The sequence below is a fragment of the Drosophila busckii genome, chromosome 3L (assembly GCF_011750605.1).
Source record: "Drosophila busckii strain San Diego stock center, stock number 13000-0081.31 chromosome 3L, ASM1175060v1, whole genome shotgun sequence".
Lineage (NCBI taxonomy): Eukaryota > Metazoa > Arthropoda > Insecta > Diptera > Drosophilidae > Drosophila > Drosophila busckii.
In genome coordinates this window covers 406,437-429,530 of record NC_046606.1, presented here as the reverse complement: position 1 = coordinate 429,530, position 23,094 = coordinate 406,437, and the positions used below count along the sequence as shown (strand labels likewise).

At 42.9% G+C, this 23,094-nt stretch overlaps 3 protein-coding genes across 6 annotated transcripts; all 3 read right to left on the bottom strand.

Annotated features, from left to right (window-relative positions):
* Positions 1–393: 393 nt before the first annotated feature.
* On the bottom strand, positions 394–4,057 carry LOC108597935 (odorant receptor 63a-like). Its single transcript, XM_033293433.1, is given in 6 exon segments — positions 394–450; positions 504–659; positions 2,755–2,856; positions 2,909–3,014; positions 3,068–3,399; positions 3,402–4,057. Coding segments are annotated over 6 exon segments (933 nt in total). The 5' UTR covers positions 3,582–4,057.
* A 1,185-nt stretch (positions 4,058–5,242) lies between these two features.
* On the bottom strand, positions 5,243–6,871 carry LOC108598683 (eukaryotic translation initiation factor 3 subunit E). The gene is made up of 3 exons (XM_017985406.2): positions 6,677–6,871; positions 6,198–6,590; positions 5,243–6,141 (listed from the first exon to the last, which is right to left on the bottom strand). The coding sequence occupies exons 1-3, from the start codon at positions 6,764–6,766 to the stop codon at positions 5,320–5,322; spliced, it is 1,305 nt and encodes a 434-aa protein (XP_017840895.1). The 5' UTR covers positions 6,767–6,871; the 3' UTR covers positions 5,243–5,319.
* Positions 6,872–7,111: 240 nt separating this feature from the next.
* LOC108600119 (glutamate synthase [NADH], amyloplastic) lies at positions 7,112–22,909 on the bottom strand. 4 transcript variants are annotated; one of them, XM_017987498.2, is made up of 15 exons: positions 22,825–22,909; positions 16,598–17,095; positions 16,419–16,546; positions 14,263–15,349; positions 14,105–14,107; positions 13,555–13,718; positions 12,325–13,488; positions 12,131–12,261; positions 11,563–12,067; positions 10,935–11,044; positions 10,740–10,873; positions 10,350–10,681; positions 8,795–10,291; positions 8,074–8,732; positions 7,112–8,002 (listed from the first exon to the last, which is right to left on the bottom strand). In XM_017987498.2, exons 2-15 carry the CDS (start codon positions 16,892–16,894, stop codon positions 7,857–7,859), a joined length of 6,357 nt encoding a protein of 2,118 aa, XP_017842987.1. In that variant the 5' UTR covers positions 16,895–17,095; positions 22,825–22,909; the 3' UTR covers positions 7,112–7,856. The 4 variants fall into 4 exon arrangements, with proteins under 4 accessions (XP_017842987.1, XP_017842986.1, XP_017842989.1 ...); XM_017987497.2 differs by lacking the exon at positions 22,825–22,909 and adding an exon at positions 17,196–17,304; XM_017987500.2 differs by lacking the exons at positions 14,105–14,107; positions 22,825–22,909 and adding an exon at positions 17,196–17,304.
* Between the last annotated feature and the right edge of the window lie 185 nt (positions 22,910–23,094).

Here is a 23,094-nt window from a genome sequence, read left to right as displayed (position 1 = left end):
CATCACACATGCAATTGATTTTAATTATTCAATTTTCATTTGGTTTGCTATTGACTTTGACTTGATTTCTTGGGAAACTCTTTGCTGTAAAGTTTTGTAATTCGCAGAAAATGTAATTGAAATTCATACGCGTCACTGCTGTTTGAATTGGTTCAAGTCCTTGCTAGCCTAAAATGTCGTTGGCAACGCTAAGCAGCTGTCCAGGCTGTTTGAGCTTTGCTCTGGTTCAAGGCGTTACTTTATGAAACTTGAAACTTTTGATATTAAAACACAACTTAGAAATGGTAGCAGATAGCGCTTAAATAAGATAATTTATATGCACCCATTTATTTTTAATATTTCATACAAAATCGTCCATTCTTCAACTTTTAAACTCATTGTTTCATTCGTAGTTTACTTTTCCATTAGATTCTGCAATAACAAAAAGTAAGAACCACTTGTGCGTACCAACTGTGAGGAAGTTTAAATTAATTTACAATAACAATTCGCTTTAAACGATTTACCCAAAGAAACGTGGGCAGCTCCATTGTGGTGAACCATGAAACCTGCAGCTTAAAGCCGCGATTCGTACGCATAATCATCATATAAATAAGTCGACGAAACTCACGATTCTCCGCTTGCCAAGCACAAGCATAGAAAGCTGCAGGTATTTCCTCAGACTAAAAGAAATGAAGCTCAAGTGAAGCGGACAGAACTTTGAGCCGAGTTCGTACTTACAGCTGAGGCAAAGTATTGACCATTGTAGCAATAGATGACAACTTGAAAGGTCGCTGCTATTAAATACGTGGTCAAGCGTAAAGCGGTCAACATGCTAGTGGACTGTGGGTTAAGATTATAATTAATATAATGCTGCATTTATGTTGTACCCTTTGCGTACAATGTTTATGGCGATGGTAAAGAGATACAAACACCAGGCAAACACACTGAGCATAAATTGACTGAGCGTAATGTGTTTATAGCAATCGTTGAGCTGCGTAGCAAAGCTGCAAATATGTTTATGTTTATAGAAGCAAATAAAATATTAAAAGTGCAACTTACACTGCCACGCGCTGATATTGACAGATGCAGCAGCGCAAATACTGCACGCGTCGCTCTTGTGGCAGCTCGCCGTCTGTGGCACACTCAATCATGTGGCAAAGTGTCTTCATCAAAGCCACGCAGTGCAGACAAAGTGCTATGAAGATGACATCGAAGCCAATGGAGCCAAAGCCGCATAGAAAGAGACCGCAATATTCGAAAAACATGAGCACATGGAAGCAGGGAAAGGCAAATCCTCTGTCCATGCAGCTGGGATACAACGTAGGCAAAGCTATAAAACAAGTTTACTAAGCTAATTGTTTATAAAACAAACGCTGTGTTCAACTTACGCCACGCAATAACAAAAACGCTCTGCTGCTCTATAAAATAACGATATAAATTCTTGAACAACGAAATGAAGAAATTATTCAAAGTAGTAACGCAGACGCTAAATAGAAACAGCAGCAACTGACGACGCGTATTAAGCCAGTAGCTGTCCATAATGTTAGTAACTTGTACACGCAGCTTGGCAGCCATGGGCAGATCGCCTATAAGCCCAAACAATTCGCAGTCCTGCAGCAGCTGATGGCGACAGGCGCGTTGCAGCAGCAAATAAAACTTACGTGGCGCTTGCAAAAAGTAAATCATTTTGACTATAGACGAGCTTGCCTGCAGTACTGTGGAAATGCTCTTTAAGAATGTAGAATTAGCAACTGAACTTTATAGTTCGATTCATTCATAATTAGCACACCTCAGTTACTCGCGTCATATCCGTAGCCACATAGCGCACAAACAACTGCCAATGTCCATAGAAGGAACAGCAGCCGCCAATAATAATCACCAGGCTCCAACTGCAGTAAAACGTACATTGTGCAATTAACAATTAAATTATATTGCTTACATACAGTTTTAAAAGTAAATCCCAGCGCTTTGGTGTCCTGCTATTGTAGCCTATGGCATAGTTGATGCGTAGAATCTCTCTGAGATTGTAATAGTTTCGCTTTTCCAAAGCTGCCACCTCCTCTGACGAATACATGTTGGCTTAATGTCATGTCGTTTACTTGAGCTACTCGCTTATAAAGCTATTAAAATAGGCAGCGTACTTGCTCTAATTAATTAATTAGTTATAATTAAGGCTTGCTTTAGTTTAAGTTTTAATTATAGCACGTTTGAATTAAGTTGTTGGCGTCTATTTACACTTTAGACTCTCTGTAAGCCTTGAAAGTTTTGTCTACAAAGGCAATACATTAACCAAATTACATTCTGCTCAGCAGTAAAAACATTTTAGATTTCTACTAAATACTATTCTTATTTAAAGTGTAGCAGATTATAATTGGAGCTTAAGATTTGCTGAAGTTTAAGTAGCTTAAATCTTGCTTATCATTTAATGATGTATAAAACACACTATTAATAATTTATTTTTCCATTATATTTTGCAGCAATAAATAATATGAGCCACTTGTGCGCATCATCTATGAGGGAAATAAAAACAACTAAAAATCAACAAAGTTAGCACAACAAGCAATTTACCCAGGCAAACGTGGGCAGCGTCATAGTGGAAAACCAGGAAACCTGCAGCTTAAAGCCGCGATTCGTACGCATAATCATCATATAAATAAGTCGACGAAACTCACGATTCTCCGCTTGCCAAGCACAAGCATAGAAAGCTGCAGGTATTTCCTCAGACTAAAAGAAAGTGAGGATCAGACAGCAGCTACGTAAAGAGTTTATACTTACAGCTGAAGTAAAGCGTTGGCCATTGTAGCAATAAATGACAATTTGATAGCCAGCTGCCGCCAAATACATCATCATGCGCAATGTAGTTGTAGCGCTAGTAGACTGCAGATGAGACAGTTAAAATATATCTATATATATCTCTATAGATGCATACAATGCCTATGCTCATGGTAAAGAGCACCAAGCCCCAGACGAGCAGACTGAGCAGAAATTGACCGAGTATAATTTGTTTATAGCATTCGTTTAGCTGCACAGCAAAGCTACAAAGAGTTCTCATTAGTTTGAAAGATAAATATCAAAAGGACTAACGTACGACGCCACTCGCTGATATTGATAGATGCAACAGCGCAAATACTGCACGCGTCGCTCTTGTGGCAACTCGCCGTCTGTGGCACACTCAATCATGTGGCAAAGTGTCTTCATCAGAGCCACGCAATGCAGACAAAGTGCTATGAATATGACATCGAAGCCAATTCCGCCTAGGCCGCATAAATAGAGGCCACAACTTTCCAGAAACATTGGCACATGAAAGCAAGGAAAGGCAAATCCCTTATCCATGCAGCTGGGATATAACGTAGGCAAGGCTTCAACACATAAGAAGTTTATCATATGCTCAAAACACAAGCTCTGCTTCACTTACGCAATACCATATCAAAGCTCTCGTTGTGTGCGATAAAATACCGATAAAAATTCATGCCTAGCGACATGAACAAATTGTTTATAGTAGTTAAGCATATACTATATAGAAACACTAGCAACTGGCGGCGCGTATTAAGCCAGAAGCCATCCATAATCTCATTGACTTGCTGACGCATCTTGGCAGCCATGGGCAGATCGTCAATAAGCTCAAATAACTCGCAGTCTAGTAGCAGTTGATGGCGACAGGCGCGTTGCAGCAGCGAATAAAACTCGCGTGGTGCTCGTAGAAAATATATAATTTTCAATATCGATGTGCTGGCCTGCAGAACTGTGGTAACGCTCTGTAAAGTTGCATAACACTTAGAATATAACTATAAATAGTATTCTGGTATCTGTACCTCAGTTACTCTCGGCATATCCGTGGCAACATAACGTATGAACAACTGCCAATGTCCATAGAAAGATATCAAGCCGCCTATTATAAGTACCATGCTCCAACTGCAGTAAATCAAATATTGTGCAATTAATCCTTAAAGTATATTGCTTACATACAGTCTTAAAGCGAAGTCCCAGCGAGTTGGTGTCCTGCTATTGAAACCTATAGTATAGTTGATGCGTATAATCTCTCTGAGATTGTGATAGTTGCGCTCTTCCAAAGCTGCCGCCTCTTCTGAAGTGTACATGTTTACTTAATGCAATACTATTTGCTTTGCCTTTTCGTTTATAAAGCTTTTAAAGAAACAAACTTATCAATTAGTTATAATTAAGGCTTGCTTTTGCTTTTGAAAACTTTTAATTACAGCACTTGTACATAAGTTGTTGCACCTCCCATTAACACTTTTCCTTTTGAAACTACAATGTCAATTACATTTTCTTTAGCAATTGTATTATTATTATTATTGTAATGTAAATATTTATTAAAATTGTGTATTTTATCTTTTTGATTTTAAATTTTAAGTATTGTGCCAAAAAAAAAATAAAAACGATTTTCAAATTCAAAATTATAACGATTTTTAATTCAAATTTGCCGCCCACCAGCGACTATATTTTAAATATTCAAATTTGCCGCCAATTGGCGCGGAAGGCATAAATTACAACCCTGTTGTGTAGTGCAGGGTTGCATTCGACACACAGGGTAGCACTGGGGCTGTTATCGAGGCTAAAAATTTTACTGCATCCACCTTCTGCTGACTTCTGTTCGCCTGGTACATTAGAAAATTTACTATATGGGGAGATGCGATTTGCAGCAATTGCAAATTACAACAACAAAGCGACGACAACAAATGACAACAACAACATGAAAATAACAACCGAATCGCTGTTGAAAACTGAAAATTCAAATTTCCCGCCAAGTGGCGCGCCTTATTCAATAAACCATAAAATGCAACCCTGTTCCTTAGTGGAGAGTTGCATTCGACTTGCAGGGTAGCACTGGGCTTGTTATCGAAGCAAAAATTTTAGTGCAACCACCTTCTGCTGCCTTCTGCTCGCCTGGTAGATCAGAAAATTTACTCTATGAGGAGATGCGATTTGCAGCGATTGCAAATTACAACAACAAACAGAACAACAATTACAACAACAACATGAAAATAACAGCCGGCTGGGACTGCCGAGAAACTAGCCATAGCTCGGGCAAAGGTGGTCGGATTTAGATGATTTTTGGACAGTAAATAGTCCCAAGTCTAGAGCATCATTTGTTATTATCCTCATTTCGATCCTGCAAAGGATCTCAGAGATATTGCATATTCAAATTGCATCGAACCCCTGCCTCACAAGGCAATCCTGCAAAGAAAATTGGCCATACCTCGGCCGTATCCCCCCGGAAGCTAAAAAAAAAAGAATTGACGGGTTGGGCTGGGAATATTGTTCTTGTTTTATTCGTGCCCTGTGGCGGTTCATGGTTTATAAAAAATAATATAATTAGACTTAGTAGTACTTCCAGGAGTCGATGGATTCTTGATTCTTTTGCTTACTCTTCCGCTCAATTAGTCCCGCCAGATGCTCCGAGCGCATGGAAAGCGAGTCAATCTTCTCCACCAGCTGCTGGTATGGACTCAGAGGTTGGGTGCCCATAACCACATGGCCTAACTTGGAATCAATCTTGGCATTCAAACGCGCATTACGTATCAGGTTGACAATCCAGCATTCGGCCTCGTTGGGCTTCATGTTGAGCTTATCGGCCAGCATACTAATGGTGATGCACTGATGAATGCGGCAGAATGTCTCGAAAATCATCAGACGCGCATCCTCGACAAACTCGTTGAGGCAGGCCACAATAAAGAAGTCGTTCAGGATAACCGTCTGGCACTCGTGCAGCTTAAGACGTGCTCCCTCAAAATCAAAGTTCACATAGAGGCACTCGAGGAATTCAGTGATAGGGTCACGATACGTGTATGATTCTTGCTGTATAACCTTGATCAGATCCTTGAGAGCGTTGCGGCGCGTGCGGTTAATCACAACAGCGGTGGCTAGGTAACGCATGATATGCGGACACATGGTCTGTATAGCGTTCAGATACAGTGGCTTGTACAAGAACATCTCGATGATAAGGTCACGTCCCTTAGCATGGTTGAAGAACACCAGCACAGACCAGTGAATAAGCCAAGTACGCTGCTGCAGCGCCTGAATGGTCGAGAAATTAGCGCTGTCAATGTAATCGCGCAGACGCGTCAGATCCTCAAGTGCTGTATTCCAGTTGAGCGTCAAGATCTCTGCGGCTAATTTGCCCCACAGCACATTCAAATAGTTCTACAAGCAAAGGCATGGTAGTACGGTTCTCTTAAAAAGATGCAGCTGACACTCACCTTGTCATTGGGCGACATTACAATAAGGCAGAAGTACAGATACGAGGTCGACTCTTGATAGTTTCCGCATTCATACAGGTACTTAGCCAGCTTGTAGGCGCTCTCCAGATGCTCCACCTTAAAGTTGTAGTCTTTTTGGAGGGCATTAACAAATGTCTTGGAATCCTTCATGCTCTCGCCATTCTTTAAAATGTCGGTAGCCTTCATAATGGGTGCCACCTCATTTTGCAGTTGCTTGAGCGTTGCCAATACCTCCGCCTTGCGTTGCACTAGTTCTTCAGGCATCTCCTGGCTGAGGTTCAGACGCTTGCGCGTATCCATGGTGTAATCAATCATGTTCGTCTTGTTTACTGTCTCCAATATGTACTCGAGCAGCTCTTGCTGATTGTAGATCTACAAAATATGACATTATTGTTAATAAATTGTTGTTGTCGTTGCTGTTGTGATGACGGGGACACAAATTAAAGAAAATTTCTAACCTCTTTGCCGCATAAAAATTCAAGCAGTGGAAAAGTCAAATGTCTGTCCAAGTACTGACAATTGATGCGTGTTAGATCAAATTGCGCCATGTTTGCAGTTGTTTTTAACTATTCTTTGCAAGAAAAACTATTAATTTCCACACAAAAGCTGCACAAAAATACTCGTGCGAAATCCGCACAGTGTTGAAAAGGTATTTAATTTTTATTTGGCGTGTGTCAACACTGACACTAAGCTACACTAAAATACTAAGAATATTTTTTAATAAAATACTAAGACTTGTTTGTCATTAATTATCGATAGTATACAATTGAATGGTCTATCGGTATATTATTTATGTACTTTGGCGCGCAGTTTGAAGTAAAAATTCTCTTTTAAATTTATTTGCAACACTTTAATATTTTCATCAAATATTTTCACATAAATGTTTGTATATATATATGTATATATTGTTTTAGTTGGGCATAGTTGTTAATACTTTATATAGAAATATCAGTAACATATAGCTTTGGAAAACACCTATAAAATACATACATATCGTAAATAGTAGGTACTTTGCAATTAACATTCAAATGTAGGCTCATTAAATAAACAGCGACTACAAATGCAACTCGATATAGGCTGAGATAATCAGTATCCATTAGATGATTATATAAGTAATTTACGAATAAATTTTAAATCAGCATACCAATTTTTCTTTTAAACGGCAATTTTAACATATTAAATAATTAGATAATATCAAATGCACATCTATATGTATATATGTAGAAATATATATGTGATATATAACTGTAACGGTACATTTCTAGTTATTGTCCTTAAATTTGGATTTGTTTATGGCCCGCGGGCGAAACATTCGATTTTGCACTCATAATTGACAAAGACCGCTGTCTTTTTCTTTTCTTGGAGGGCAACGCGACATAGCCATCTTGTGGGCGTGGCATCAACAGCGCAGAGTTTAAAATTATGTATAATGAATCAAAAAGCACGATTTCCGTTTAATAGTGTAAATGAACTCAAGTCTTTTTGTGTGTTTTAGTTTCGAACTAAACTAAATCGCGAAAAATAATAATCACAAGTTTGTAAATTGGTTTTACAGCAAAAACAAAACCAAGTTTTCTACGCTAAGGGACGATGCACGCACACAGATCAGACCAGACAGACACACTTGCTGCAGCATTCTTAGACTCGGTGTCCAGTGGGATCGATGACACCGCCAGGTCCGGGCAGGCCGCTGGGCTTGCCAGTCAGATACGTGTCCACTTGACGCGCCGCCTGACGACCCTCCGTTATGGCCCAGACGACCAGCGACTGACCACGCCGGCAATCTGCCAATAGAAGAAACAATCAATAAATCAAACAATCATATAATAATAATTATATGTGCTTAATAACTCACCGCCAGCTGCAAAAACTTTAGAGTTGGAGGTGCCATATTGATCGACGCAAGCTTTAATGTTTCCGCGCGCGTCCAGCTCCAGGCCTAGCTCATTAGGAACCGACTTCTCGGGGCCAAGGAAGCCCATAGCCAACAAAATTAGATCAGCCGGGAAGTACTTCTCGGAGCCGGCAACTTCTTGCATGCGCCATTGTCCCGTCTCTGTCTTAGTCCACTCAACTTCGACGGTGTTCACGCCCTTAATTTTACCATTCTCACCGACAAACTCCTTGGTGGTGGTACAGTACTGACGCGGATCCTTGCCCCATTTCAAGCGCACCTCTTCATGTCCGTAGTCTACGCGGAACACCTTGGGCCACTGCGGCCAGGGGTTGTCTTCGGCGCGCTTTAGCGGCGGCTCCGGCAGAATCTCAAATGTTGTTATGCTCTTGGCGCCTTGACGCAGCGAGGTAGCAATGCAATCGCAGCCGGTGTCGCCACCGCCAATGATGATGACATCCTTACCCTCAGCCGAGATGATAGGCTGCTTGCCTCCCAGTTGCTTTTTCTGCTGAGCTTCAAGGAACTCCATGGCAAAGTGTATTCCCTGCAGATCACGATTGGCCAGCGGCAAGTCACGCGGCCAGGTGGAGCCTGTAGTCAGCAGCAGTGCATCATAGCTATAACAATGGAATATACATAAGCAGGTTTGGTTAAGGTATGGGATTATTGATGCACTCACTCCTGTACCAGCTTTTCGGCGCTGGTGTCCTTGCCAACGTGCACATTGGTGCGGAACTCGATGCCCTCGTCGGCCATAAGATCCACACGACGCTTGACTACCTCCTTAGAGAGCTTCATGGTGGGTATGCCGTACTGCAGCAATCCTCCCACACGATCGTTACGCTCAAAGACTGTGACAAAGTGTCCGGCGCGGTTTAGCTGCTGAGCGGCAGCCAAGCCAGATGGTCCGGACCCGACAATGGCCACACGCTTGCCGGTGCGCGTCTCTGGTATTTCTGGCTTGATCCAACCCTGCTCGAAGGCATGATCAATGATGGCGCACTCGATGTTCTTGATGGTTACAGCCGGCTCGGAGATTCCCAGGACACAGGAGCCCTCGCAGGGCGCTGGGCAGACGCGTCCAGTGAATTCGGGGAAATTGTTGGTCTGCAGCAGCTGACGCAGCGCTTCCTGCCACTCGCCGTGGAAAACTAGATCGTTCCACTTGGGTATGATGTTTCCAAGTGGGCAGCCCGTCGAGTTAGACTGACAGAAGGGCACACCGCACTCCATGCAACGAGCCGCCTGCATCTTTAAGTTCTTACGCACATGCGGAAAATTGTAGACCTCGTTCCAATCATGCTGACGGTCTCCGGCGTCGCGATATGGTGCCGCCTCGCGCTTGTACTTGACGAAACCACGTGTCTTATCGAGGACGCGGTCAGCACGCTTCTGCTCCAGGGCCACATCCTGTATGGCCTCCTCGATGTCCTTAATATGCGGCTCGTGCTTGCCGTTGCCATTTTCCACACCTGCGACCTTGCCAGGTTGCACCACCTCCACCTCAGCCTGTTCCTCGGCCATATCCTTGAGCGCCTTTTGATACTCATATGGAAAGACCTTGACGAATTTATCCTGCTCTTGCGCCCAGTTATCCAGCAGCTCTTGGGCCACCTTGGAGTTGGTTTTCTCAATAAAGTCGCGCAGCAAGCCCTTAACCAGCACCACATCCTCGTCCAGCTGCAAAGGTAGCAGCTCCACGGACTCTGGATTTACCTTGGGCTTGAACGAACCATCAATGTCGTAAACATAGGCAATGCCACCAGACATGCCCGCCGCAAAGTTGCGTCCAGTCAAGCCCAGGATAACAACGAGTCCGCCCGTCATATACTCGCAGCCATGATCGCCCACGCCCTCAACCACAGCGGTGACGCCAGAGTTGCGCACGCAGAATCGCTCGGCTGCAATGCCACGGAAATAGGCGTTGCCCTCGGTAGCGCCATACAGACAGACATTTCCGACAATCACATTGAGATGCGACTCGAAAGGTGCAGTGTCCTGCGGCATGATGACTACGTTGCCACCACACAGACCCTTGCCCACATAATCGTTGGCATCGCCCTTGAGCGTCACATTGACGCCACGCGCCAAGAACGCACAGAAACTCTGACCAGCCGATCCCTCCAGCTGTATGTCAATGCTCTTACCCTGCGGCAAGCCTGCCTCACCATACTTGCTGCAAAAGTCAAGGATTAGATAGAGCACAGTGTTGATGCTTAGTTGGGCGTGCATACCAGGCAATGTGATAGCTGAGCGTGGAGCCAAAGGCGCGCTCTTCATTATGTATGGGCATCTTGAGGCTGATGTTGTTAACCTCGCCGCTAAAGATGCGCTGCGCCTGCTCAATCAGCTTGTTATCGGAACGCTTCTCTAGCTGGAAGTCCTGCTTAACCGAGCCACCCACAATATTTGTGTTTGGGCGCAGCTCCAGTGCCGGCTGCAGCAGCAGCTTGAGATCCAGATTGCTCGCCTTCTCATCACGCTCGCTAGCAACGCGCAACAGATCAGTGCGTCCAATCAGCTCCTGGAACTTGCGTATGCCAAGGTTGGCCATTATTTGACGTATCTACAGGAGAAGACAGAATAGTAAATGTGTGTCATCATTTATAGTTATGCATACATACATCCTCTGCCAGCATAAAGAAGAAATTAATGACATGTTCGGGTTTGCCAGTGAATTTCTTGCGCAGAACTGGATCCTGAGTCGCTATGCCCACAGGACAGGTGTTCAGATGACACTTGCGCATCATAGTGCAACCTGCAAAGCACAATATATTGTTCAATTAGCAGCTGACAACAACTGGGCGCCAACAACTTACCCATAACAATCAACGGCGCTGTGCTAAAGCCAAACTCATCGGCGCCAAGAAGCGCAGCTACGACCACATCAAAGCCTGTGCGCAGCTGTCCGTCCGCTTGCACGATCACTCTGTTGTTGTTGGGTATTGGAGAATGTCCAGCAAGTGTGGGTGTGGGGGAAGATAGGCACATAGAAAAGGGAATACAATGTTAACAAGGTTTCAGTTTTAAGCATCAAGCAATGAGTAGAAATTACGAAATGGTGCGACGATCGTGAAGCGAGCGGTCAAGTTATCGAGCAATCGATTCTTTAATGAAAGTTTTTGGCTTGAGAATTGAGAATTCGATTTGGGGGCCCATTGTGTGTGTGTGTTTGTTTGACCTCACGATCTGTTGAGCTAGCTGAAGATCCAGCAACAGTCTCACAGTCTCTCAATCTTTCGATCAGGATCTCGATCTCAAATGCTTTTGCAATTTCAATTCAATTTCAATATCAGAGCGTTCGCATTTTTATCAAAATTCCAACGCTGCCACTTGAATAACCAGGCGTCTTCAGAGATATATGTATTTCTTGTATGGATTAGTAACAAAGAGTGGATGGACAGAGGAAGGCACACGCATGAACTTCAGCTGATCTTAGCCACTTACCTTGATCGCAGATTATTCAACACGAGCACTTGATGCGTCTCTGCAATTCCCAGCTCCCAGGGCAGACCGGCGCTCTTAATGCCCGTCCATGAGCTGGCACCGGTGCCGCCATCATGTCCTGAGATGACAATATGCTCGGCCTTGCCCTTGGCCACACCCGAGGCAACGACGCCCACGCCCACTTCAGACACGAGCTTAACACTAATGCGAGCATTAGGATTCGAGCATTTGAGATCGTAGATTAGCTCGGCTAGATCCTCAATGGAGTAGATATCATGATGCGGTGGTGGCGAAATCAATCCAACACCGGGCACCGATTTGCGTGTCTTGGCAATGTCCTTGGTCACCTTATAGCCGGGCAGCTCGCCGCCCTCACCTGGCTTGGCACCCTGCGCCATTTTGATCTGAAGATCATCCGCATTGGCTAGATAAGAAGCAGTTACGCCAAAGCGGCCCGAAGCTACCTGCTTAATGGCCGAGCGACGACTGAACTCCGGATCTTGATCTGTGCAAGAAATATATAAAGATTAGAGCGGGGATTCCATTGTTAGCCGCAATCAAAACTTACTCAAATAACGATCAGAGTCCTCGCCGCCTTCGCCAGTATTGCTCTTGCCGCCAATGCGATTCATGGTAATGGCTAGCGTCTGATGAGCCTCCAAGGAGATACTGCCAAAGCTCATGGCACCAGTGGCAAAACTACATAGAAAAATAGGCAGACCTTGAATATAAATTTCAAACTGAATTAATTTGCAGCCTTACCGCTTGACAATTTCACTTGCAGACTCCACTTCCTCCAGTGGTATCGACTGTCGATCGGTAACAAACTCCAGCTGTCCTCGTAGTGCGCACTTCTTAACGCTGTCCAGCGTGGTCTTCTTAAAGGCCTCAAAGGCATTCAAGTTCTTGTTGACTGCCGCCTCCTGAAGGCTGCCGATGGACGCGGGCTCATTGATGTGGGCCTCGCCGCCATGTCGCCAATGATACTGGCCAGGATTACGCAGAATGCGAGTATCTGGCGAAACCTTGCCGTATGTAAGCTGGAAACGATCCAAACCCTCCTTCGCAAGTATTTCCAAAGTGACGCCACCAATGCGACTCTGTGTGCCGCGGAAGCATTTGTCAATGAGCTCGTTACCCAAGCCGACGGCCTCGAAGATCTGCGCACTCTTGTAGGACTGCAATGTGCTGATGCCCATCTTGGCCATCACTTTGGCAATGCCCGTGTCAATGGCCTGCGCATAGGCGGCATAGATTTGCTTGTCGCTGACATCCTGGCCGATGACTCCGTCATCGCGAAGTGCCTGGGCCAACTCAAAGGCCAGGTAGGGACAGATGGCATCTGCGCCGTAGCCAAGCAGCACGCAGACATGGTGGACTTCACGCGCCTCCGCAGTCTCCACCACAATGCCGACCTTCATGCGTTGCAGCGTCTCAATCAGATGATGGTGCAGTGCACCCAGCGAAAGCAGCGCAGATGCAGCAACACGTCCATTGTTGCCCGCCTCGCGATCTGAGAGCACCAGCAGTTGGTAGCCCGCCTGAGCAGCGCTGACGCCCTCGCGGCAAATGCGATCGATACAGTCGAGATAGCCCTGGACGCCATCGGTGTACTGGAATGTTATGTCCAGCACCTTGGTCTTCCAGCCGCGATGCGTATTGCGCTTCAGCAGCTGCGTATCCGGAATGCTCAGTATGGGATTGTGCAGCCAAATGCGATGCACCTGCTGAGCAGATGGCTGCAGCAGATTCGCCTCCGGGCCGAGCGGGCACTGCATGGACATGACCACCTTCTCGCGGAATGGATCGATGGGTGGATTGGTCACCTGGGCGAACAGTTGCTTGAAGTACTCATACAGTATGGGCTGGAAGGCGGACAGACACGCGAGTGGAGCATCATTGCCCATCGAGCCAAGCGCCTCCTTTCTGTAAGCAAAAGTGAAATAGAGAGTTGAAGAGAGATTGAAATGAGTCTATTAAGTCATCACTTACTTGTTCTGGAACATGGGTATGAGCAGCATGCTGACCGTTTCCGTTGTGTAACCAAAGAGTGAGAGTCGCGGATCAAAAATTCCACGCTGTGAAGCTGGCGGCTTGGGTGGCTCCTCAACAGGTGTATTCAACACGTTGGCATTGCGAACCTCCTCCAGCGTTATCTGCGTATGGAAAGCATGAGTTAGTTTTTAGTTTAGTTTACTTAAAGTTAACGACACTGTAAAATATCAAATTAAAAATAATTATATCTCTTTAAGCAATAAACAATAAAACTACAATAAAAAAATGCTTTTGTTTTCTAGACATTAAACTAGAAATGTACCTCAATTTTAGATTTTATATAAAGAAAAATTAAAGACATGTAGTTATAGGAAGAACTTCAGATATAAATGTCTTGTTCGATTTAGTCACTTTTTACAAAGCGTATGTAAATCCTGGAATAGCCAAAGACATGCGATGCAACTCAACAACTCAATAGAAAAGTAACTAAAAGGCAGCTAATCAACAACAATAACTACCAGCAGCAACTGTCTAGCGACGAACTCACCATCTGCATTCATCCATAGGATATTAATTATTGAGGATTGGCATGAGTGAAAAACAATGAACAGATAACAAATTTTAGTTTAGACAAGAGAAGACAGTGCTCCATTTAGTTTGTTTAGCTTAGAGACTTAGAGCCCAGAGGGCCAGACGGCCACTCACCTTCTGCTGCAGCCATTCAGAATGTGGGCGTGACTTGGCTATCTTTGCCTTTAGCTCGATGTCCTGTATGAGCTTCTGCTCTTGCGTGTCAACCAGCAACATGCGTCCAGGCTTGAGGCGACTCTTGAGCGTCACCTGTGAGGGATCCACATCGTAGACGCCCACCTCGGAGGCCATGACCAGCACATTCTCTTTGGTCACATAGAAGCGTGAGGGACGCAGTCCATTGCGATCCAGCACAGCGCCTATATAGCGGCCATCGGTGAAGCTGATTAGAGCGGGTCCATCCCAAGGTTCCATGACGCAGGCAGCCCATTGGTAAAAGTCGCGCTTCTCCTGTGGCATCGTGCGATCGTTCTGCCACGCCTCTGGCACCATTGTCATCACAGCTTCGGGCAATGAACGATCACTGGCCATGGTAATGAACTCCAGCACGCAATCAAAGGAGCCAGAATCAGACAGATTTGGCTCCACTACGGGATAAAGCTTTCGAAGCTCATCCCCGAAGAGCTCTGACTGCATGACGCCCTCGCGTGCCTTCATCAGATTCACATTGCCGCGCAGCGTGTTGATCTCGCCATTGTGGGCAAGCACACGCAGCGGATGAGCGCGCTCCCAGCTGGGAAAGGTGTTGGTGGAGAATCGCGTATGCACCAGTGCCATGTACGTCTCGAATTCGCGATTCCGCAGATCCGTATAGTAGTCCCAGAGCTGATCCGAGGTGAACAGACCCTTGTAGACCACCGTGCGGTTCGACAGCGAGCAAATGTAGAAGCGTCTGCCCTGCCGGGCCAGCTCATGGCTCGCTCGCTTACGCAGCACAAACACCTGACGCTCAAAAGCCTTTTCCTCCATGTTCGCAGGACGTGCCACAAACACTTGACGAGACAGCGGTTCGGACTTGCGCGCCACTACGCCAATGGCCTGCTGATTGGTCGGCACTGTTCGCCAGCCAATCACTGCCAATCCCAGAGTCCTGGCCAGCGCATTGAACTCCGACTCGGCGGCAGCGTGCTGCGGCACATCCAAATAAAATATGCCCGTGGCATAGTGGCCCAGCTCCGGCAAGTTGATTTCTTGTTGAGCTCTGCAACGAATAGAACAGAAACCATTAACATTTGTATATTAAAATTGTAAGCTAATTGTTAGTGATACTTTCAGTATATCAGTTGTTTTCGCTAGCTCTGCAAGCCTTTGATTAAAAATTGCGCGCGTTTTATTTATTCAAATCAAACCAGCCATGTGCTGCTGCCAATTGCGATGGATGCAGCTTGCAATAGAATTCCATTACGTCAAAAGATGACGAAACAAGTGCAAAGCTTATCAGCAATTATAACTTGTGTGTGTTGTGCTATTTGTTGTCGACAGCTGTCCGTCGTTGTGCGTCCGTTTGTCATTCAAAACGCGCCAGACTGAAGCTGCAGTCGCCGCATGAGGCGGTAGTGGAGGGTTTGGCTTTTAATTTATCAGTAATCAGGCGAGTTTCTTGAACTTGGCCTTAGTACAATTTTTGAATGAAGCTCCTCTCTTTACGATTAGTCAGGCAGGCAACACATGCGTGACGACTAGCGTGAATTCGAAAAGTTTTTCGCCATTTCTCAGTCTCAAACAACATTAACTTTAATTGAAATCGCCAGATGTTCTTATTCCAGGCTTTAAGCTTGTGTGAATCATCTGATATAATATGGTGCAAATCTGTAGTAGCTACAAACAATTTCATTATATCTAATCTTTATGCATTTAAAAGCTTTATATTGCCTGCACTTAAAAACTGAAATAAAAATATGAAATTTTTATAATTTGACGAGAAGGCAGCGCTTGTTATTGTAATTTATAGAGCTTGTCGTGTTATTTTCCGAAAACGAACGAATGTTGCCATTTAAACTTTCTACCCAAACAGAGAGAGAATATAGAGTCTGCCTGTCTGTTTAGGTGGGATATATCGCGTACATGTTGTTGTTCAATTGGCAAACTATTTTTGACATGGCTGGCATCAAATGCATCTGTTTCATTTCGCACCGCATTTTACATATATTTGTTTTCAATTTTGCTGTTGTTCATGTTGTTACCAATGAGGCAAATAGCAAAATGTATTTACGACTTGTCAATAAATTGATTATACATAGTAAATATATGTGTGTGTGTTTTATACTTACAGAGCCTTGGCGTAGAGTCCGTGCGGAATCGAAGCCAATACACCGGCGCCATCTCCGGTATCGTTGTCGCAGGCGCATGCACCTCGATGATTCATACGCTCCGAGAGGGTCTGAGCATCACGTAGAATCTATGAAATCAAAATATTAATATATATGCATGTTGTATATTTTGTTATTACCTTGTGGGAGCGCTTGCCATCGATTGCGACAATGAAGCCCACACCACATGCCTCATGCTCGTTCTGGGGATCGTAGAGACCCTGTTTACCAGGTGCTTCCCAAGGCATCTGCTCTGTCTTGCGTTCCTCATGGTGTTCTTCGGCTTGAGCTTGACTCAAATCAGACTCATCTTCTTCACTAGCCGCGGCAGCGACGGCATTAATTGAAACGTTTTCGTTATTGAGTTCGAAGTTAACGTTATTTTCAGCACTTGTTGCACATACAAATTCGCAATTGTCAATGGTTATTGGTGCCATTATACGTTGTTACCGTTGCACTAGCTGAAACTGTTTTTGTTTTTTTTTTTTTGCTTTAACTTAAACTTGTTTTGTTTATATTTTATTTAATCTCAGGCGTTTTCACCCAGACTCTGAGTTGATTTGCGAAACAGTTGAATTAGCACAGTTGAAACACAGGTTGTTTTTTTAATTTTCACTTGACTCTTGTTGTTGCTGTTGCTGTAATAAAGAATTTAAAACAATTTTTTTAACATGCCATTCTGCACTACAATCTTATTATGCACTATATTTGCACACACAGACACACATACTACCATACCCGTATACACATGTGCATTTGATTTTAATGTGATTTGCTTTTTCAAAATTGCCTAGACGCTTTACACGGGAACACACGCGACACTGACGGCTGCTCACAAACGAGTGAGCTCCAACTGCGGAGCAAAGCAAAAATTAACCCCCCAACTGCGACTAAAGCAGGAATATGCGCTCTCTTGCTCGCGAGAGAATCTCTCTTGTGCTTGCACTTCCACTCCCACACACACACGCACACACGCTGTTATTTTTATACAGCTTCGCTTACACTTGCCCTTTAAGAGATGCCGCTACCTGCGTTTTACATTTACATTTGCATTTTGCTTTACATAGAAAGCTCTCTCGCTCTCCTCTCTGTTGCTGCTCGCTGCTCGCGAACTTGCACTCGCTCTCACTCCCTCTGTAGTTTATAAACGCAACGGTGAGTTTAAATTGCTGCGTAAATGTAGTTTTTTCAAATATTTACTCAATTGTTACCCTAAGGCAATGAATGGCAAGCGATCGTCTCTCTGTCAACAATGTAAAATGCACTTATAGCATAAAGACCTTGGAATGTGGTCAAACAGTAAACGTTCGCAATTAACCAACAGCCGATCTGCTGATCGATCTACTAGCAATTTATAGTGTACATATTAAGATTTAGTTCAAATGCATTTGTAAGCAGCTATCTAAATTTATGCATATTGTTGATATGCGAGCGTTCACTGTACTTTATATCGAATAGGGAAAAGTAGCGCAGCTACCGCTATCACATTCAATTGTGGAATACTTGTAACTTATAAATATTTATATGTAAGTAGTTTACACTGTCATGGTCAGCAATGGAAATTTTTAATTTAATTTAATACTGATATTCCATATAAGCTAAATACTTTAAGAAGTCTAGACAAATCATTGACGCAAATTGGCTTTTATTTTTGTCAGCAGTTCAGAAATTTGTCCAATTTGGTAGCAAATATTTCAGTTCATTAAGATGATGAAAAATGGCATGCTGTTAAAAATAGAAACATGCATTTCGGTATTGTGTTTTATCTAAATGTGTTTATCCAATTATTTCGCAAGATTTTTATTGGCGAAATTTTCCATAGCACGCGCCACAGAATTGCAAAAAAGTAAAGAATTAAAACTGTGTCATGAACTGATAAATTCAATTGTGTTTATATATACATACATATGTATGTAAATGGGAGAATTTGTGTGTATTGATAGCTATCTATTAATGAATTTAGCACAAATTAATCAATCAATTGTGACCCAACATTCTTGATAAGCGACCAAGTTCAGTGTTCGTACGCTTAATCAAAAGCGTCCCTTTAGACTAGAATACACATATACAGTTAGAATTGCACTTAAATATGTAGACTAAAATTTAAATTAGACTGGTCAAAGTCCCAAAGCAGCCAAGCGAACTTATCTGCCAGCCAAAGCTACGTCACGTCGCAAGGTTGGAGACGCAAGATGGTGACACATTCATGATATACATATGTTATGTATGTGTTTAGTATATATATATATATATACATATATGTCTGTGTGTGTGTGTTGTCTACTTTTAGCGCTCGACTGCATGCACGGGGGCAAGGAACTACTACTATAAACACAGACACAAACCGGCTTTTGGTTATCTGCCGAAAAAAATGTTTTAGCGATAATGCGATTTGCGAATTTTTATTTATTTTTGTTTTTGGGGTTTACGTATCAGGCGTCTAGCATGTGGTTAGCGAGTGTCTGGGGCCTGCGAAGGAGTTCCATATAAATTGTATATATGTATTATCTTTCTATTTCAATTTTATAGAGCGTAATTGGTGAGCGCTTCGTGATAATTACAACCAAAAGCCTTTACCTCTGGACTTGGATTTATTAGATTTACAACTTAAGACCCAAACAAATTGGTGACCTAATAAAACATTCCATTGATTGATGTCCAACAGTAATTGAATTTTGATAACACTCTCAATTGCACGAAGTTCTGTCGTGATAAGTGGGAAAAGGGGGAAGCTGAATGGGACTTGGGACTATTAATAGCCAAAATAGTTATTCGAATATATATAATTTCCAACTGATATTGATAAGCGCACGCATGTGAAAGTACTCGTTGGACTCTGTACTCAATAGAGTCCAAAAAATCAGGTGTACCCAAAACGCTTCTATTGTTTAAGGAGGTTTAAGTGGCGCTGATTTACAAGCACGCCAAGCGGTCGCATCCGCTCAATTCAGATTCAAATTGTTATACGGGGCCCCAGTAAACTATAACTATGTTATCTGGGCAGTATAAACGCAGGCAATTCAACAATAAATGGTGGGCACGTGTTCTAATTCGGGACAGTATTTTGCCAATAACTCGCAACTTCAGCAGTACTGAAACGGAAATAGATATAATGAATGGGCTGAATGTTCCAGTTCATGGACTCAAAGTTCCAAAGTAATAATAGCAACTAGCAGCGCATGCCACATATCGTGTAATCATATTTGATTGTTAAATTAGGTTTCAAAAACGTTCTAGCAAATTGTATTAGAAGCATAACAAAATTGTTTTCTTTCTGTTTACAGGTTTCGTGTTGCAAACAAATGAATTATAAATAGACACAGCATATTGTTTTGCCATGAATCATGATGTAACTGATATTTAACATTTCTGTATACAATAAATGCAGTTCGATGTAAGGTATGCATTATCTTCGCTCCCTTATCGCTGCAAATAGCTAGTCAACTTCACAGGGGCCTGATTATACAAATAAACAAAATTTCCATATTAAGCGTAGACTGCAGTCAGCTGAGTAAACTTGAATTAGTTTCCCCTTTTGTTGGGCGCAAACTCAATAAAAATATTTGCAAATATACAAATTAAATATTTTTAGGGACAGTCACCTTTTGTTTGCTCTGGTTGAAACATTTGTTAATAGAAAGTACAATAATAGCTTCGGCTCTCTAAGCAATTATTGATAATTGAAACTCATTTAATGCACAGTGGCTAAATCTTTTGCCGAGGTGCTATTTCATTAATACGTTATTTTATGTAAGAAATTAGTGCTATGTTAAAAACAGTTCCAGACAAATTTGCAGTCACGAGCTGCATACCTTGGAAGTAGTACGTGTTAATTCTAAAAATGGAGCAAACGTGCAATTTAATCACAATTTGGCTTGGAATGATAGCGATATTAGAAATTTCCTGTAGTTGCAGTTTCTAAAATTGAAGAGTGTATCTTGACCTCAGCCCAATGTCAGTTACAAACCACTGGCTTCGTTGCAGTATAGATAAAAGTAAGGCGCTGGTTGTTGCTATTTATAGCTCACCTGTTCAGGTGCGGTGCTTTCCTCTCTGGGCGCTGCCGCTAATTAAACAGTGGAGCGGCATGCAGTTGACAGCCAATAAATGAACGTCGCAGTACTTTTGTTTTCTCCATTTACATTTTATGTCTGTGGGCATCAATTGAGCTGAGCTGGCTTTGGCTAGCTCAATGTTTAACCCAGTGAGTATAAAATTAATTGAAATGGGGGGAGCTTTAGACTGAAGAGGGTTTTGCTGACGTAATGACTTATCAGCTGCATTGTTATTTCGCATTTGTTGTTTTAATCCTTAGCAGCAGTTTATTAATCAGGCGTTTACGCTCAGTCCATTATTATACAATATCAGACGTTACCATCATCATCAGGGACAGTCGCTGCTGACTGCTGACGTATGTCGATTATGATGTGGAATAAACATAATGCCATATAAATCAAAGGGCATTAAATGCGCTGTAAATGACAATTAAGGAAATTGCTGACAACAAATGCACCTCAATCAGCTACAATAACAATAACAATATGTTATCTTTTATGCACTTGCTGATTGTCAAATCCCGCATAATATAAACTACGCTGGCTGCCACTGCGACGCAATTATAACAGTGATTCTATAATTTTTCCGTTCGGAAAAATCACTGAACCGTATCGTATACAAAATGCCTGCGGTGACTTTGGCGCCTTTCAATAATAAATAAATGTATCTAATTTCTGTCTCAATTGCTACATAGCAATCTAGACTTGTTGCAAGCCGTAATTGAAATTGAAACGAAATTACGTTGAATTGTTCATAAATCTTTCTCTTTTGTCTAGACAATCTACAACAATTAAACGAAAGTTAGCAAATAACTTTAGCTTATGAGCCTAACAATTGTTGCCCTACACGTACTATGTATATATGTGTGTACTTTCAAGTACAAAAGCCTTCTTTTTGTTTCTTTAAGCGCTCTAGAAATAAACAAGCTTTCGCACACATGCTCAGCCAGCAGGCAGCCAACTATAAGACAATAGCAACCCAGTTATCCTTTCAATTGAAGTGCACTCAAAGGCCATAAAACACAGCGCGGAAAATAGCACTAAAAATAATCGTAAAATAAGCGCCTGCAAATGATTATGTAAGAGCAGACACTGGAAAATTTAACACACCCGAGAGAGACGCACACACAGAGCGAGAGAGCGGATGCTGTAGATACTTTTGGAGAGCATGCTCCACACAATGTTGTAATAGAAGCACATAATGTACACAAATAAATGTCAAAGGGCAAATATGCACCAAAGGGTAAGCAAGTATTCGTTTTGCTTTAACACCCACGCTACTGCGCTTAGAATGGCAGAGGGGAAGATGGGGGATAGGCAGAAAATGCAAATTAAATTGGGATACACATGAATATCAGGGAACAAAGCATACCCACGGACACGGATACACACCACTGCAACATACATGTATGTATGTATGTATGTGTGTGTGTCCGTACAGACACGCACACATTATATGCCTATTATGGCAGCTAGCACCAGCCCCCATTGGCATGTCGGAGCAAAACCAACAACAGTAATGAATAGCAAGCGACCAACGCGCTGCGACTGCGTCAAAATCACTGCCATGGCCTCTGCCTCTGCCTCAGCCTCAGTCTCAGTTGATGCCTGCGACTCTGCGTCGCAATTTTCAGTTGAGAGCTAACCTTACACTGACCTTGAAACAGAGCAGCTGAAACTGAAGCAGCAGCAGCACTAGGTTGGCTGGTTTGGACTGAAACAAGATAGGAGAAAACAGGCTGCGCCAGCAGCAAAAAAAAGCAAATAGGCAAGTACGCAGGCAGAGTACATAACAAAAGGGTGGGAGGATATGTACATATATACATACATGGATATCTACGTCATAGTATGTACATAGTCTCGCGAGCTTTGCTTGGGAAACGACAAGATTAAGATAATTGCGGCAGGACAGACAAACGAGCTTTGCATAAGATATTATCTCAGATCATTATTAAGTAACCAGAGCACACACTCAGAGAGTTCATAAATTAAAAAAAGGCACACACACATTTATTAACTCTAAATAGTTTCTAATTTAATACACGTCACTGTTATCTGCTGCTCCCATATTGCTCACTCTGTCCTACATCCCGTTCTTCTTACCGTTTATGCACATGTGTAGGTGTATGCTAAAAAATTATTGATTTTTGCGACTACAAACTCCTACGGGAACTGAAGTGCTCGTTCGCTTTATACAAATGTTTCACTTTGTTGTTTATGCACTTCCTCAATTATTCACACAAAACTGCAACATTTATTGCATACAGTAAACAGTAACTCGCACTTTAATGGGCTTTTGAATTTTCACTTACACTGTTTTCTCGTCGCAGTTACACTGTTTTCCTCGCCGATATCTACTGACCGCACAACTTTATAAACTTTTTTCGCCTGCCTGCGAAGTTCTACGGATTTACAATGCGCGCGCGCCAAACCAGCTTTGCCATATCTTTAGAAAATACTAAACAGTATTTAATTCTGTGCAGCCACATTGCTCGCACAATATTACTGTAGATGATACTCTCTAATTTGTTGCCAATTTGCGATAGCCCGTGACTGTCCACAAATATAAGTGTTGACAAATG

Bases quoted from the DNA above. Each gene is read 5' to 3' on its own strand.
- LOC108598683 (XM_017985406.2), bottom strand. From the start codon at position 6,766: ATGGCGCAATTTGATCTAACACGCATCAATTGTCAGTACTTGGACAGA. The intron at 6,591-6,676 runs GTTAGAAATTTT...CATATTTTGTAG, and splicing joins AATTTTTATGCGGCAAAGAG to ATCTACAATCAGCAAGAGCT. The intron at 6,142-6,197 runs GTGAGTGTCAGC...CTTTGCTTGTAG, and splicing joins TAATGTCGCCCAATGACAAG to AACTATTTGAATGTGCTGTG.
- LOC108600119 (XM_017987498.2), bottom strand. From the start codon at position 16,894: ATGGCACCAATAACCATTGACAATTGCGAATTTGTATGTGCAACAAGT. The intron at 13,489-13,554 runs GTAAGTGATGAC...TTTTGCTTACAG, and splicing joins ATACCCATGTTCCAGAACAA to AAAGGAGGCGCTTGGCTCGA. The intron at 10,874-10,934 runs GTAAGTTGTTGG...TGTGCTTTGCAG, and splicing joins AGCGCCGTTGATTGTTATGG to GTTGCACTATGATGCGCAAG.